Source organism: Vespa velutina, chromosome 4 (genome assembly GCF_912470025.1).
Source record: "Vespa velutina chromosome 4, iVesVel2.1, whole genome shotgun sequence".
Taxonomy (NCBI): domain Eukaryota; kingdom Metazoa; phylum Arthropoda; class Insecta; order Hymenoptera; family Vespidae; genus Vespa; species Vespa velutina.
In genome coordinates, this window is record NC_062191.1 from 6078582 (window position 1) to 6091105 (window position 12524).

The 12524-nt window shown below is 33.7% G+C and overlaps 2 protein-coding genes across 11 annotated transcripts; one reads left to right on the forward strand and one right to left on the reverse strand.

Moving 5' to 3' along the window:
* Positions 1–274: 274 nt before the first annotated feature.
* LOC124948888 (protein dj-1beta-like) lies at positions 275–1682 on the reverse strand. 3 transcript variants are annotated; one of them, XM_047493182.1, is made up of 5 exons: positions 1458–1682; positions 1069–1284; positions 764–925; positions 510–699; positions 275–405 (listed from the first exon to the last, which is right to left on the reverse strand). In XM_047493182.1, the coding sequence occupies exons 2-5, from the start codon at positions 1261–1263 to the stop codon at positions 278–280; spliced, it is 675 nt and encodes a 224-aa protein (XP_047349138.1). In that variant the 5' UTR covers positions 1264–1284; positions 1458–1682; the 3' UTR covers positions 275–277. The 3 variants fall into 3 exon arrangements, with proteins under 3 accessions (XP_047349138.1, XP_047349139.1, XP_047349140.1); XM_047493183.1 differs by having other exon boundaries at positions 1069–1269; positions 1458–1681; XM_047493184.1 differs by having other exon boundaries at positions 1069–1224; positions 1458–1673.
* LOC124948883 (arginine-glutamic acid dipeptide repeats protein) lies at positions 1545–12423 on the forward strand. 8 transcript variants are annotated; one of them, XM_047493166.1, is made up of 8 exons: positions 1545–1802; positions 3386–3522; positions 4919–5278; positions 5400–5480; positions 5553–8961; positions 9211–9489; positions 10128–10326; positions 12116–12423. In XM_047493166.1, exons 2-8 carry the CDS (start codon positions 3475–3477, stop codon positions 12126–12128), a joined length of 4389 nt encoding a protein of 1462 aa, XP_047349122.1. In that variant the 5' UTR covers positions 1545–1802; positions 3386–3474; the 3' UTR covers positions 12129–12423. The 8 variants fall into 8 exon arrangements, with proteins under 8 accessions (XP_047349122.1, XP_047349119.1, XP_047349121.1 ...); XM_047493163.1 differs by lacking the exon at positions 12116–12423 and adding an exon at positions 10407–11601; XM_047493165.1 differs by lacking the exon at positions 12116–12423 and adding an exon at positions 10407–11601 and having other exon boundaries at positions 4937–5278.
* Positions 12424–12524: the final 101 nt, after the last annotated feature.

The following is a 12524-nucleotide window of genomic DNA, read 5'->3' on the forward strand; positions in this document are numbered from 1 at the left end:
TTAAATGTCAAAACTAGAACAAAATGAGAATGATTTATTAGTACTAATTTTAAAATTGTGCTCTCAATGATTGTCATATTAATAAAATAAGTACATTTATCATAATAACTCGAGCTATTATTTTATGAGAAAGTAAATTATAAAAAGAATGTAGCCTATAAATTGAATTTATTTGGTAATAATATAAAGTTTATATTTATTATAATGCTTATAATATATTTGTAAACATACAATATTTTATAGAAGTTGTTAACTACCATTAATGTAATTATTATTTTTATTTGTAATCTTCATATAACATTCCCTTTGCTACGTTAATGGCTTTTTCTTTGCTTACTAATTTTTCAACAAGAGCCAAGCCAAATGCGAAAGCTGTTCCAGGGCCTCTGCTTGTAATTAGATTGCCTAGAAAATAAAAAAATTTATTGTGTTTATTTTCTAAAACAATTATAAACGAATCATGAAATTGATTTTGTTTTAGATAGATTTCTAATAAAAATAATCCATACCATCTATCACCACACGATCCTCTAAATATTCATAACCATCAGTCATTTGATCTTTCATTGCTGGATATGAAGTAACTTTCTTTCCTTTTGCAATACCATGAGCTTTTAAAGCAGTTGGAGCTGCACAGATAGCAGCTATAAGTTTATTTTCTTTTTCTTGTTTTTGCAATAGTTGACCAACTTCGGCTGACTAATTTTCATAAAGATAATTTATTATTCCTTAAGAAATATACTAAAATAAGAAAAACATTTACCTCAGCAAATGCTTTCGCGCCACCAAGTCCTCCAGGTAGTATGATAACGTCATACTTTTCCTTATCATTCACATTAGCAAGCTTAGTGTCGGCACAAATTTTTACCTCACGACTACACTTAACACATTCACTATCACCTAAACTTGCTATAGTAACGGAAACCTAAGATTAAACGTTATAATGTATATTTAAAAGGTATTTCATTCTAAAATCGTATATAATATATAGCATATGTAGCGATTTACTCTTTATTCTTATTGTGCAATTATACTTTTAAGGTTATAGCGTATTATAATTTTACATACTCCGCCACGGCGTAAAACATCTGCCGTTATTACAGCTTCCATTTCCTCAGATCCATCAGATATTAATAAAAGTGCTGTTTTCTCGGCCATTTTATTAGAATATTTTGCTGTATATCGAAAATTATATGCAGAGCTTCTCCAAACAGGTTTTGAATTCTTTAGGAATAAAGAATACAGTTGAATAGCAATCTTCATCTATATCTAGATATATATTGACTAAAAATATGGTTGAAAAGTATAGTTCTATAGATTTTAATGAACGTTCACTAACGTTAGGAGTATATTTACGAATAATACATGTTTATTATTATTAATATTAAAATATAGGAAATATTTGTTTTTAATTTTATATAAATTTATTATACATATTCAGGAATATAAAAGAATACCTTTTTGAAAAAGTTGTAAAGAAAAGAACCGTTTCCTTAGTCAAGTGAATAATCAAAGGGGGTATATTAAGCAGTGCGGAACGCGTGGAATCGGATCGCACCCCCACAAAAGAAAAACGAAACAAACGTAGTACAAGATGGCGGCGTTTGGGTGTTGTGGCTACTGATTCGTACAAGGCAACTCGAGGAGCACCTGAGACCTGATTTAACGGAGAATCATTGTTCGATTTTTTAGTCAGAAGTTAGCAATCGCACGGACAATTCAGCGCGTGCGTTGTCGCCGAAACGAGCGGCGTCACAGGAAACAATGCGAGCGCATCGTCGTTGAGGCATTTTGGAACACGGGTGAGTGAGTTTGCCTTGAAATTTTATGGCATTCCACATTATTTCGACGTGTGCTCAGGGAGGTACCTCGTGATTCTTCTTCAATTTTATATTTTAAAAATTTTGAGAAAAATATCGAACAAAAATGATCATCTTTGTGTCGGAAGCATCAAGCTGAGAAGCTCTAATAAGCTGCTTCGAAAAATTGCGAAAAGGAAAGATACACGTTTCCGCTGGCGTTCCATCCATATGATGAAATTGTGCAAATAGTTTTCTCTCTCTCTCTCTCTCTCTCTCATTCTCTCATTCTCTTTCTCTCTCTCTCTCTCTCTCTCTCTCTCTCTCTCTCTCTCTCTCTCTCTCTCTCTCTCTCTCGTTTTTTTTTTCATTCTTTTTCATCGTGTCGTCAGATCGTGCTAATGACTCAATCAAATTTTAACCGTAGGTTATATTTTCGTAAGTTTCGTAGAAATGGTAGTAACTGCAGTAAAGAGCATAAGATTGTGTTTGTTAAAAGCTTGATCTTATGCTACTTATTGCTTTCACCGTGACTTAAGACCACTTGAAAAATCTAAGATATTTCAGGCTTTAAAATTGTTGGAATATGCAAGTTTTTTATATTATCCCATCAATCAATTTATAGGCTTGTCCATGTTTCATATTATTATAATATATTAATTGTTTTTATATAAGTAGTTATTTGTAATGTGTATTTTTTCCCAAATACATTTGAAACTATAGATTAGAACATAGCAAGGAAAATAGTAAATGTAATGATGTACATCTATTTGTATCGATGATTAAATATTTTTATAACATTTTCTGATAGGTAATTAACACGAAGCCTCAGTATACATTTAAAAAAATGTCTTTATATATGAATTACAGTCTTCGTTGAAAGATCAACATATTTTATTTTGCAAATTAATTTAAACTAATTTTTATAATATGTAATTTTAATACACATGATTGCATGAGTTTCTTTTTAATGAAATTTAAAGTCTAATATCTCTAATAAGCTTTTTTCTGTAATTGATTATATCGATGAACCAACATATTCATGTTTTTCTTCCATAATCTATTATAATTGCTAGTACTACTAGTAGTCATTACGTTCTGTTATGTCTTGCAATTTTTTTTTCAAATTGTGTTATTTGTTATAAACTTATTAGAGCTTATGGAATTTAAATTTTAATAAAAATAATGCTAATATTTTGCATGAATCGTTCTGCAATTTGCTACTGATAATTGAGGTTAATTCTACAACTTTCTATTAACACATGGTTTACCTGGTGTTAAGTTGTAAATATATTATCAATATAACAGTTTCATAGGTCTTGTAAGATTATATGAGTATCAGGATGAAAATCTATAATTTAAAATATATTCTTATAAAAAAGGTAACTCAATTAGAGTATTTTAATATGATCATTAAATTCATACTAGTTGTTGCATATTATTCAATCATTTATCTTAAAATTATATTGAAATTAATAATAATATATCACTTCAATGTAGAATGATAGTTAAAAGACAGCATGCTAAGCATAATGCACCTTCAATAATTACTGCAAATATACTGATAGAAAAAATATACGGTTCAGGGGGTGGATGATAGGAAATTACTGAAAGTCGAAGACTGAAGCCACTCGAAACACTGGAGAAAGACGGTGGAGCTTCGGAGGAGGGGGAGATGTCTGCTGGGACCCAGGGCGAGATTCGAGTTGGCCCTTCACACCAGGTTTGCCATATATCTTCAAAAACTTTTTTGCTACTTAGCTCTATTGTGCAGCGTACCTAACTCAAGGCTTGTGGTTCTCCAATGCATTATATGAGTACAAGCAAAAAAATAAATTAAACTATATTTAAAATGTATTCCATATATAAGAGAGTTAGTTAAGGAAAATATAAGCTTCAGGCAAGAAAAGGAGAGAGAAAAAGTAATAAATACATTGTACATTGGCGAATGTTAGTGTATTACGTTTAATTTAAATTCACTTTTTACGTATCATATTTATTCATGGTGCTCTTGCCTAAAAAATACATTATCCTTTTAAAGTAATCGTTGAATTAAATGACGATTGATTTTATAGAAATATATGACTCATATAGTGATTAGTAAGAATTACAACTATTGGTTATATTAATTCATGTTCTATACATTTTGTGCATGGTGTGTGCTTATTAATGGAATCACTCATTGTACAGACTACATTTACATTTAAAAAATGAAATATGTAGATTTTTCTGCATTCTGTCAGATCAATTATGTAATGAATATTTATATTACATCATAGAAAATCTTTAAAATATGTGTATGTTTTATTGTTTTATGTTGATGGTTCAAATAACAGAATAGTTCTGCGCACAATATAAGTCATAAATAAATGTCATAGATAAGTGTAGTTTAGTATCCTTGTAATATATATAAAGATAAGTATGTTTTAAAAATTAACCTATTGACAAATAATTTTACATCAATCTAAATGTTAATAATTACAATTAATAAGTATACTATAATTATATAGAAAAACTTTAGGTATAAGTAAAAGTGCTAAATTTCCACAAAAAAAAAGATATTGGAAATTACTATTAAGATATACACATATATTAATATATAGTGCGTGGAATACTTATTTATAGAATAAGAATTTATATTCAGTGCAACTTATGTGGTTTTCAGTCACGGTGAAATAATTGAAAGGTATTATGGGTAAAAAGAGGTAACACATGCTTCGTGTTAATTACATGTCTTCATTTCATAGCTGTACTTCATTGGTTACTTGAACCATCTACGCTTATAATTTAATGTATACATGAATATTTATTTAAATTGTGTTTCTAATTTCCCAGTTATTCTAATTTTCCTTGCTTGTAATTTGTTTATGGGATTTTTAGACAATGAGGATGATATATGTTGTACAATTTTTAGCTTTTTTAACAAAAATTTTGTTTTCACATATTATTTAATTTAATAAAATATCAAATTTGATATGATTTGATATGGTCAAAACTATGAATGAAAAAAGAATTATTGGTTCTATTTATTTCAAAAGACAAGCCAGAGTATAGGTGCGTATAACTAACTTGCTTTGGCATTGGTGCTAACTGCGCACAATCCCGAATTTTGGGTACAGGAATTGGTTTCTTGTCAGGCCCGTTTGCCTGAGTATCGGCCGGGTATCCCACCTGGAGAGCTGCTTCCTGATCCAGAATTCTCTAAAGAGAGAGAAGAGCTAAGATGGATTCCAGCCATGGCATTGGATGGAGATCTACTCATGTATTTGAGAGCAGCACGATCCATGGCTGCATTTGCTGGAATGTGTGACGGAGGATCCCCAGATGATGGTTGTGTTGCAGCTTCGAGAGACGATACTACTATCAATGCTTTGGATATTTTACATGATTCTGGATATGATCCTGGAAGAGCATTGCAAGCTCTTGTTAAATGTCCTGTACCTAAAGGCATCGATAAGAAATGGTCTGAAGAAGAAACTGTAAGTAAAACATAAATAAGTATTAACATGATATATTACGTCCTTTTTAATTCGTGTATGATTTTATAATCTATAGGGAAACTTATACTCAAAATTAATCAACTATCACTTTCTCTCATAGAAACGGTTTGTCAAAGGTCTTCGACAATTTGGAAAAAATTTTTCTCGTATTAGGAAGGATCTTCTACCTCATAAAGATACGGTAAAATATATATTAATTAAATATCGATTATATTTAATGAAATAATAATTATGTAACATTTATTTTTTATAGCCGGAATTGGTCGAATTTTACTATTTGTGGAAGAAAACCCCAGGTGCAAATAACAATCGACCACATCGTAGACGACGACAAGGTTCTTTGCGAAGAATTCGAAATACACGTAATTCTAGAGCAGGCACTCCTAAAGAGGAAGTTCCTACGCCACCCAAAGATACGCCGGCTGCTAATGCTAATACAAAAGAACCCGCTTCAGAACCAGAAACTGTACCTGTTGGCACACCAGCAAGTAATAATCCTGGAGGAGAGATTAGTTCTGTAACAGAAGACGATAATTCTGAAGAGGATAGTGATTCTCGCGATACTAATACAAACGGTGCAACGCATTCTTGTCAACATTGTTTCTCGACTAATTCTAAGGATTATCAGGTTGCTGGTAAAGATAGATTATTACTTTGTACGGAATGCAGAGCACATTTAAAGAAAACGGGAGAATTACCGCCTGCTCCTCCTTATTTGTTCCGCCCTGTGCCTGCGGAGTCGCCAGATAGCCCAGGTAGAATGCGAACGCGAAATAAGGCAAAAGAAACGCCAAGACCTGCGCGACCACGACGTACCGGTGGAACAGACACCCCTGATCAAGAAAAGCAACAGCAACAACAGACACCCGATAAAAGTAAGAAAAAGTCTTCTAGTAAACCAGAAACACCAAAGAAAGCTCAAAAACGAAGCCAAGCGGATGATGCAGAGGAAGATAAGGAAGCTCAAAAACGAAAACGTGGTGACAGGCCAGAGAGTCCTTCGGAATCACTCACTACTGACAGTAATTCTCTTATGGATGAGCCTGAAAGAGAAACAGAAGGAGATACGAATGAAAATCAACCTACACCAATCGCCGTACAGCCTGAGGAGCCTGTTAGTCCAGCTGTAACTACGCCAGAAGAACCTTCTGAACCTACACCAACTTCAACTCCTGTGCCAGGTCCTATACAAAGTTTACCTATATCTGTTCCTGTTATTCATACTTTAGATAAAAAACCATTATTGGAAGAACCAGTAGAAACTAAAGATCAAATAGAAGATGTACCTTTAGCCATGAATCAACCATTGAAATTAGAACCACTGCCAATAGAAACAGCTATGTCACCTTCTAACGAAGAAATGAAAGAACCAGAACAGCTGAACTTGAGTACATCACAGCCACTAAATATGAATGATATGAATCAAAATATACCTCGTAACTTGTCTCAAACAATGTCAAATGCAGTAAGTAGCATGTGTCCACCAAATGGTTCACAAAATATCCAAAGTACACAAATTATATCACCTAATCCGCAAGGATTACCATTAAACATGCAATATGCATCTAATGTTCCACCAGTTCAAAATGTGCCACAGAATTTATCTCAAAACATACAAATACCACCAAATATGCCACAAAATATGTCTACCACTCAAAATATGGGACCAACGCAAAGTTTACGCGCACATCCTGAGAATATGTCGAGTACACAAGGTTTGCCGCAAAGTATTGGAGGCCCTCCGTTGAATCTCAATATATCTCAAAATATACCAGCAAGTATATCTCAGATACCTCAAATATCAAGTTCGCCACAGCCTCTTGGATTAACGGTCATGTCATCGGAAAGTAGAATGACCGAAAGAATTCCAGAAGAAAGATTATCTACAGAAAGAATGCGTGATGGTAGAATTTCTGATAGAATATCTGAAAGAGTATCCGAACGTACTGAAAGTAATGAACCAGAGAGAGCAGAACCGCCGAATATGTTCCAACCGATTCAACCAAGTGGAATTCTATCTATGGAAAAACCTTCGAGCATTTATAATTTAGCTGGAACTCCACCAATGGAACCACAAAACTTAAAAATTAAACAAGAAATTATTCCTCCTGAACCGGATCCTTTGCAAAGTTTAAAAGAAGTGAAAGTTCCTGGTTTTCAGACCGGTTTTCCTGGTCCAAGTTTGGAAAATATAAAAAAAGATCCAGATAGTACTAGTAAGCCACCTACACCAAGTAAACATTCAATACCAAGTAATCAACCAGTGCCACAGATTCAATCAGTGGCAGCGTCGCCAACGCCAACGTTACCGCCTCCGCCAACATCTATTCCTCAACCCGTGATGCATCCGGCGCAACAGCCTAGTCCACATATGGCTCATCCGTTCCATCCTCATCATCCCTTGATGCATCATTCATTATTTACAGCAATGCATCCTTACCACCCACATGCTTATCCCGGATACGCACCTGTTGGTGGATATCCTTCGTTTCCACCATACTCATATGGACCAGTACCCCATGCTATTCCACCACCATCACCACAAAGAAGTCAAGAGAATACAACAATGATGACAGCTCATCACTCTAGTACAAGTTCTAGTGTGACGACCAGAGAAGAAGGAGAAAATCTTATTGCTACCCATCATCATTCTTCTAGTATGCATCAAGCGACCACCTTGCATCACGACAAACTGTTAACCATCTCCTCTCATAGTTCTCACAGTCACTCGTCATCGCATAGTTCACATAATACTCAACGTAAACCGTCGCTCGTTTCAGCAACGTGTTTAACGTCAACTAGTTCTGTACACCATCATCATCGACCTCCTCAAGCACAACCACCTGTTGTGCAGGAACCAAAGATGGAACAAGATCTTGGTGAGCCAGAACCAGAAGAACCGCCCAGTCCACGTGGACCTTCTCCTGAGCCAAGAATTGAAGACTCCGAATGTCACAGATCACAATCTGCAATATTTTTACGACATTGGAATCGAGGTGAAAATAATTCATGTACCAGGACAGATTTGATGTTTAAACCTGTGCCTGATTCTAAGTTAGCTAGAAAGCGAGAAGAAAGATCAAGAAAACAAGCAGAGAGAGAAAGAGAAGAACGTGATAGAGTTGCTGCACAGCAGGCTAGAAAAATGACTACTCCAGAGAAACAACCTGAAACTTGTAAGCCACCTAGTCGTGGTCCACTTGAACCCGTTGTCTCACCATATGATAGGTATGGAACAAGACCAGGGTCTTATGCAGATACACCAGCTTTAAGACAACTCTCTGAATATGCAAGACCACATGCAGCATTTTCACCTGCTAGACATCCTGCTCCACCAGATCCGATGATCCATTATATGTATGGACCAGCTGCGAGGGAACGTTTAGAACTAGAACATTTAGAACGTGAAAAGAGAGAACGCGAAATAAGAGAGTTGCGTGAGAGAGAATTAAATGATCGTTTAAAGGAGGAACTATTAAAAGGAACACCCAGACCAATGCCGGCTCCTGTTGATCCACATTGGTTGGAAATTCATCGACGATATGCGGCTGCAGGTCTCGCCCCAGGACCATCGGGACCACCACAAGCTTTGCACCAATTTGGTCTATATGGAGCTCCGCCTGGACCAAGTCAATTAGAACGAGAACGACTAGAAAGATTAGGTAATTATTACTTTTTATCTTTTGTAATTATTTTATAGATATCTACTCGTCTCGAATTTAGCCAGTTACTTTCTATAATTATTTATAAAGATATTCTTTTGAACGGTTAAAGGAAAGTATCTTGAAGGAATGCAAAGTGTTGCAGTGACGAGTGGAATGTATATGTGAAAGATAGAAGATAGTGTAGTTGACTATTTTTACACCGTAAAACAAAAATGGTATATTTGATCGAGGCACTATCGGGTTTAGGGATACCGACTGCAGCCGGCGGGGGGCCAGCGGGTGGAGGGGCTGGCCATCCCGTAGCGGCTCATCACCATGGCCAGCTGGACGAGCGGTTGGCTCTAGCTGCTGACCCGATGGTCCGGTTGCAGATGGCTGGCATCTCGCCCGAGTATCACGCTCACACTCACGCGCATACGCATGCGCATACGCACTTGCACTTACATCCGGGACAACAGCAGGCCCAGCAACAGGCTCAGCAACAGCAGGAGGCAGCTGCGGCTGCAGCTGGATTCCCCCTGCCTGGTAGGTGCCAGAGTCAGGATGTTCTAAGTTTCTCTTAAGAGTTTCCTTTTGACAAACATCTATAACAATAAGTTTTCATATTCTATCGCTTTACTTTCTCATGCCATCATGTTCTGGCAATTAAATCTTTTGACCCTTTTTTAACTTTAGCTTATTATTCGAAGTACGAACGACAGCTGTTACGGTCATACAGTTTTTCAGTTATTCACATTATACATATTTAGGTGCAAGTGCGAGTGTACGCGTGAGTGGTACAAAAGAGTAGTGTACATAGATATGTATGAATGGGTGTGTGTATGTGATAAAAAGTAGACAAATTAATCGTTCAATGAATATTTTTGATATATAATGTCAAAGTAACTCAAAAGTGTTACGTTTCCGATAATAAATTTTTTATCCAACATGTAATAAATATAAAAATAAGAACAATATTGAATATTCATTAACAAGTATTGTTAAATTATTAATTATTAAATATTTTTTAACAGATTTATTGTATTCTCAATAGTGCATGCTTTTTTAAAGCATTTTTCCGTATTTGCTTATATATATCTTATAAATATACATATATTAATTACATAAAATGATAGAACATTTGAAATACTTTCCATTGGTTTTATCGTTTGTTATTTGCATAGCTGCTGCTGGTGCTAATTATCCTCGGCCAGGTTTAATGCCTCGTGATCCAGCATTGGCTCTTCATCCAGCTGAGCTTCTTGGAAGACCATATGCGGATATGGCAGTGCATCATGAACAGTTACAACGTCATTTGATGATGGAACGCGATCGTTTTCCTCCACATGCATCGCTTGTGGCTCATCATGAGGAATATCTGAGGTTCGTCTTTTCAAATATATAACAATACATTCCTTCGTATGCTTTAATAAACGAATTAAATATATATTGGATTAACGAAGGATGTTTTTTAGACAACAGCGTGAGCGCGAGCTTAAAGTGCGTGCATTGGAAGAAGCTGCACGTGGATCTCGTCCTTAAATATAATTGTATTTATATCATAATGATTATCCTTTATAAATAGGGATGCAATTAATTGCACAAAACAAATATGGTACAATATACTGTGCCAGTATGGTGCAAGAACAAATGGCAACATTTGTTCATGATCGTTGATCTTGTATTTAAGATCATAAATTATTTTTACGATCTTTTAGTGACATATTGAGACTTAAAGTGTTACGTAATGTAACTTGTTAGTGTAAATAATGTAGTGAAAAATTCATCGAGAGTACTAGATTTTATTCTAGTATCGTAGAAATGAAGATTATATATAATAGTGCTTTAATGTGTATATTTTTTTTTTCTTTTTTTTTTTTTTCTTTTTGTTTTTTTATCTTTTTTTTTCTTTCTTATAGGTATTGGAATTAATAAGTTTGATAGAAATCATTAATTGTTATTCAATTTTATCTTGATGGTGCAAATGCCAAAATGTTGAGCCAGGTAACTTTACTGATCTGGATTCGTGGATACTATGCATAAAGTACTTTCTTCTAGTTTTTTCTCTTTTCTTTTTTTTTTTTTTTTTCCTCTTTTTTCTTTTTAATCGTTTCATTAAACTTTATACATTATTGAGCCTTTACGAGTAAAGTATTATATAAAATATTAGAATAAAATTTACATTTCTATTATCGTGCCCGTTCTTGTTTATAATCACAGGGGCAATTTAGACTTCCAATATTTATCGTGTATATGGAATAATTTAAGTTGAATATTACATAATTTCTGTCACAGATATATTTGTATATTTTCTATAAGTACTGCTTAAGATTAATGAGAGACTATATGGGCCTTTGGTAACAGTAGCGCGAACGCCTGGTATGTAGTGAACATTAAAACAAAGTGACCAAAGTTAAACGTTTGTAGGAAATTGTTGAGCGTAAACGCATAATGTTTAATTAATCATGATTTGCATTGTACATTAAATAACAAATCGTACAGTAAATGAAAATATTAACATCGGAAATTTTGAAGGATTCTCTATGATTTTTTGAAATATCTTCTCTATTCTAATAAACATTTGAATATGTAAATTATGCTATAATTGAATCAATGTAACTTAGTTATTTAACAAAGTAAATATTTCATACAAACGTGCAATTGAATTATATATTTTTCTCCTTTGATATATTATTAATATGTAATGTAAATATATTATTTTCGACTTAATGAGCATAGATCGCGTTTTTCTCTTTATTGCTTATTTAGAAAAAAAAATATGTATAATTTACATTAATAATCTTTTGTGCAGTGGTTTTATTTATTACATTGTTAAGAACGTTTTTTATTTTATATGATTAATGCATTTACAAATATATAATAATATTCATGGAACGATTGTTATAGTATATAATATTTTATATAATGATAACAAATTTTTTTATTTTTCAGCAATAGATTTTTTATGATTTAAAAAAGTATATATGGTCGTATATGTTAAGTCATGTTATCAAATTATTCCAATATTGAAGAATAATGAAACTTCAATAATTAAAATTTTCGCTTGCAACAGTACAATTAATATTTGCAAAATTCGTATTTAAAATGAAAGATAGAAGAAAAAGAAAAAAAAAGAGAAAAATTTTATCTTCACCAAGGACTTTTTTTACAGGCACGAAAATTGAAACATGAAGTTGTTAGCAACTATCCGCCACCGTCTGGAAGCCGTATGAAAGTGTCCTAATTAGTTTTACAGATGGAATTTGTTTTCCTCGCCCTACTACCGCTCAACGACTTGTTTTTATTGAGTGTAATGTGAAACTCAGCTTCTGACCATATTACGTGGGAGTCTTGGCGCCCGCAAGTACTCGCGTATATTCCTAAGAGTTAAATATACATATTTCGTTGTTCAGATCGTTCATAGTACATACAAAAAATAAGACGTTCAACTAATAGATGATTTCAAATAAATCTATACAATTAATCTTGATAACTTTTAATTATATATTTTCATCGCGTATTTACTTATTTGATAATAAATTTATATTTTAAAAATTATTTTATATATATATAAATTTATA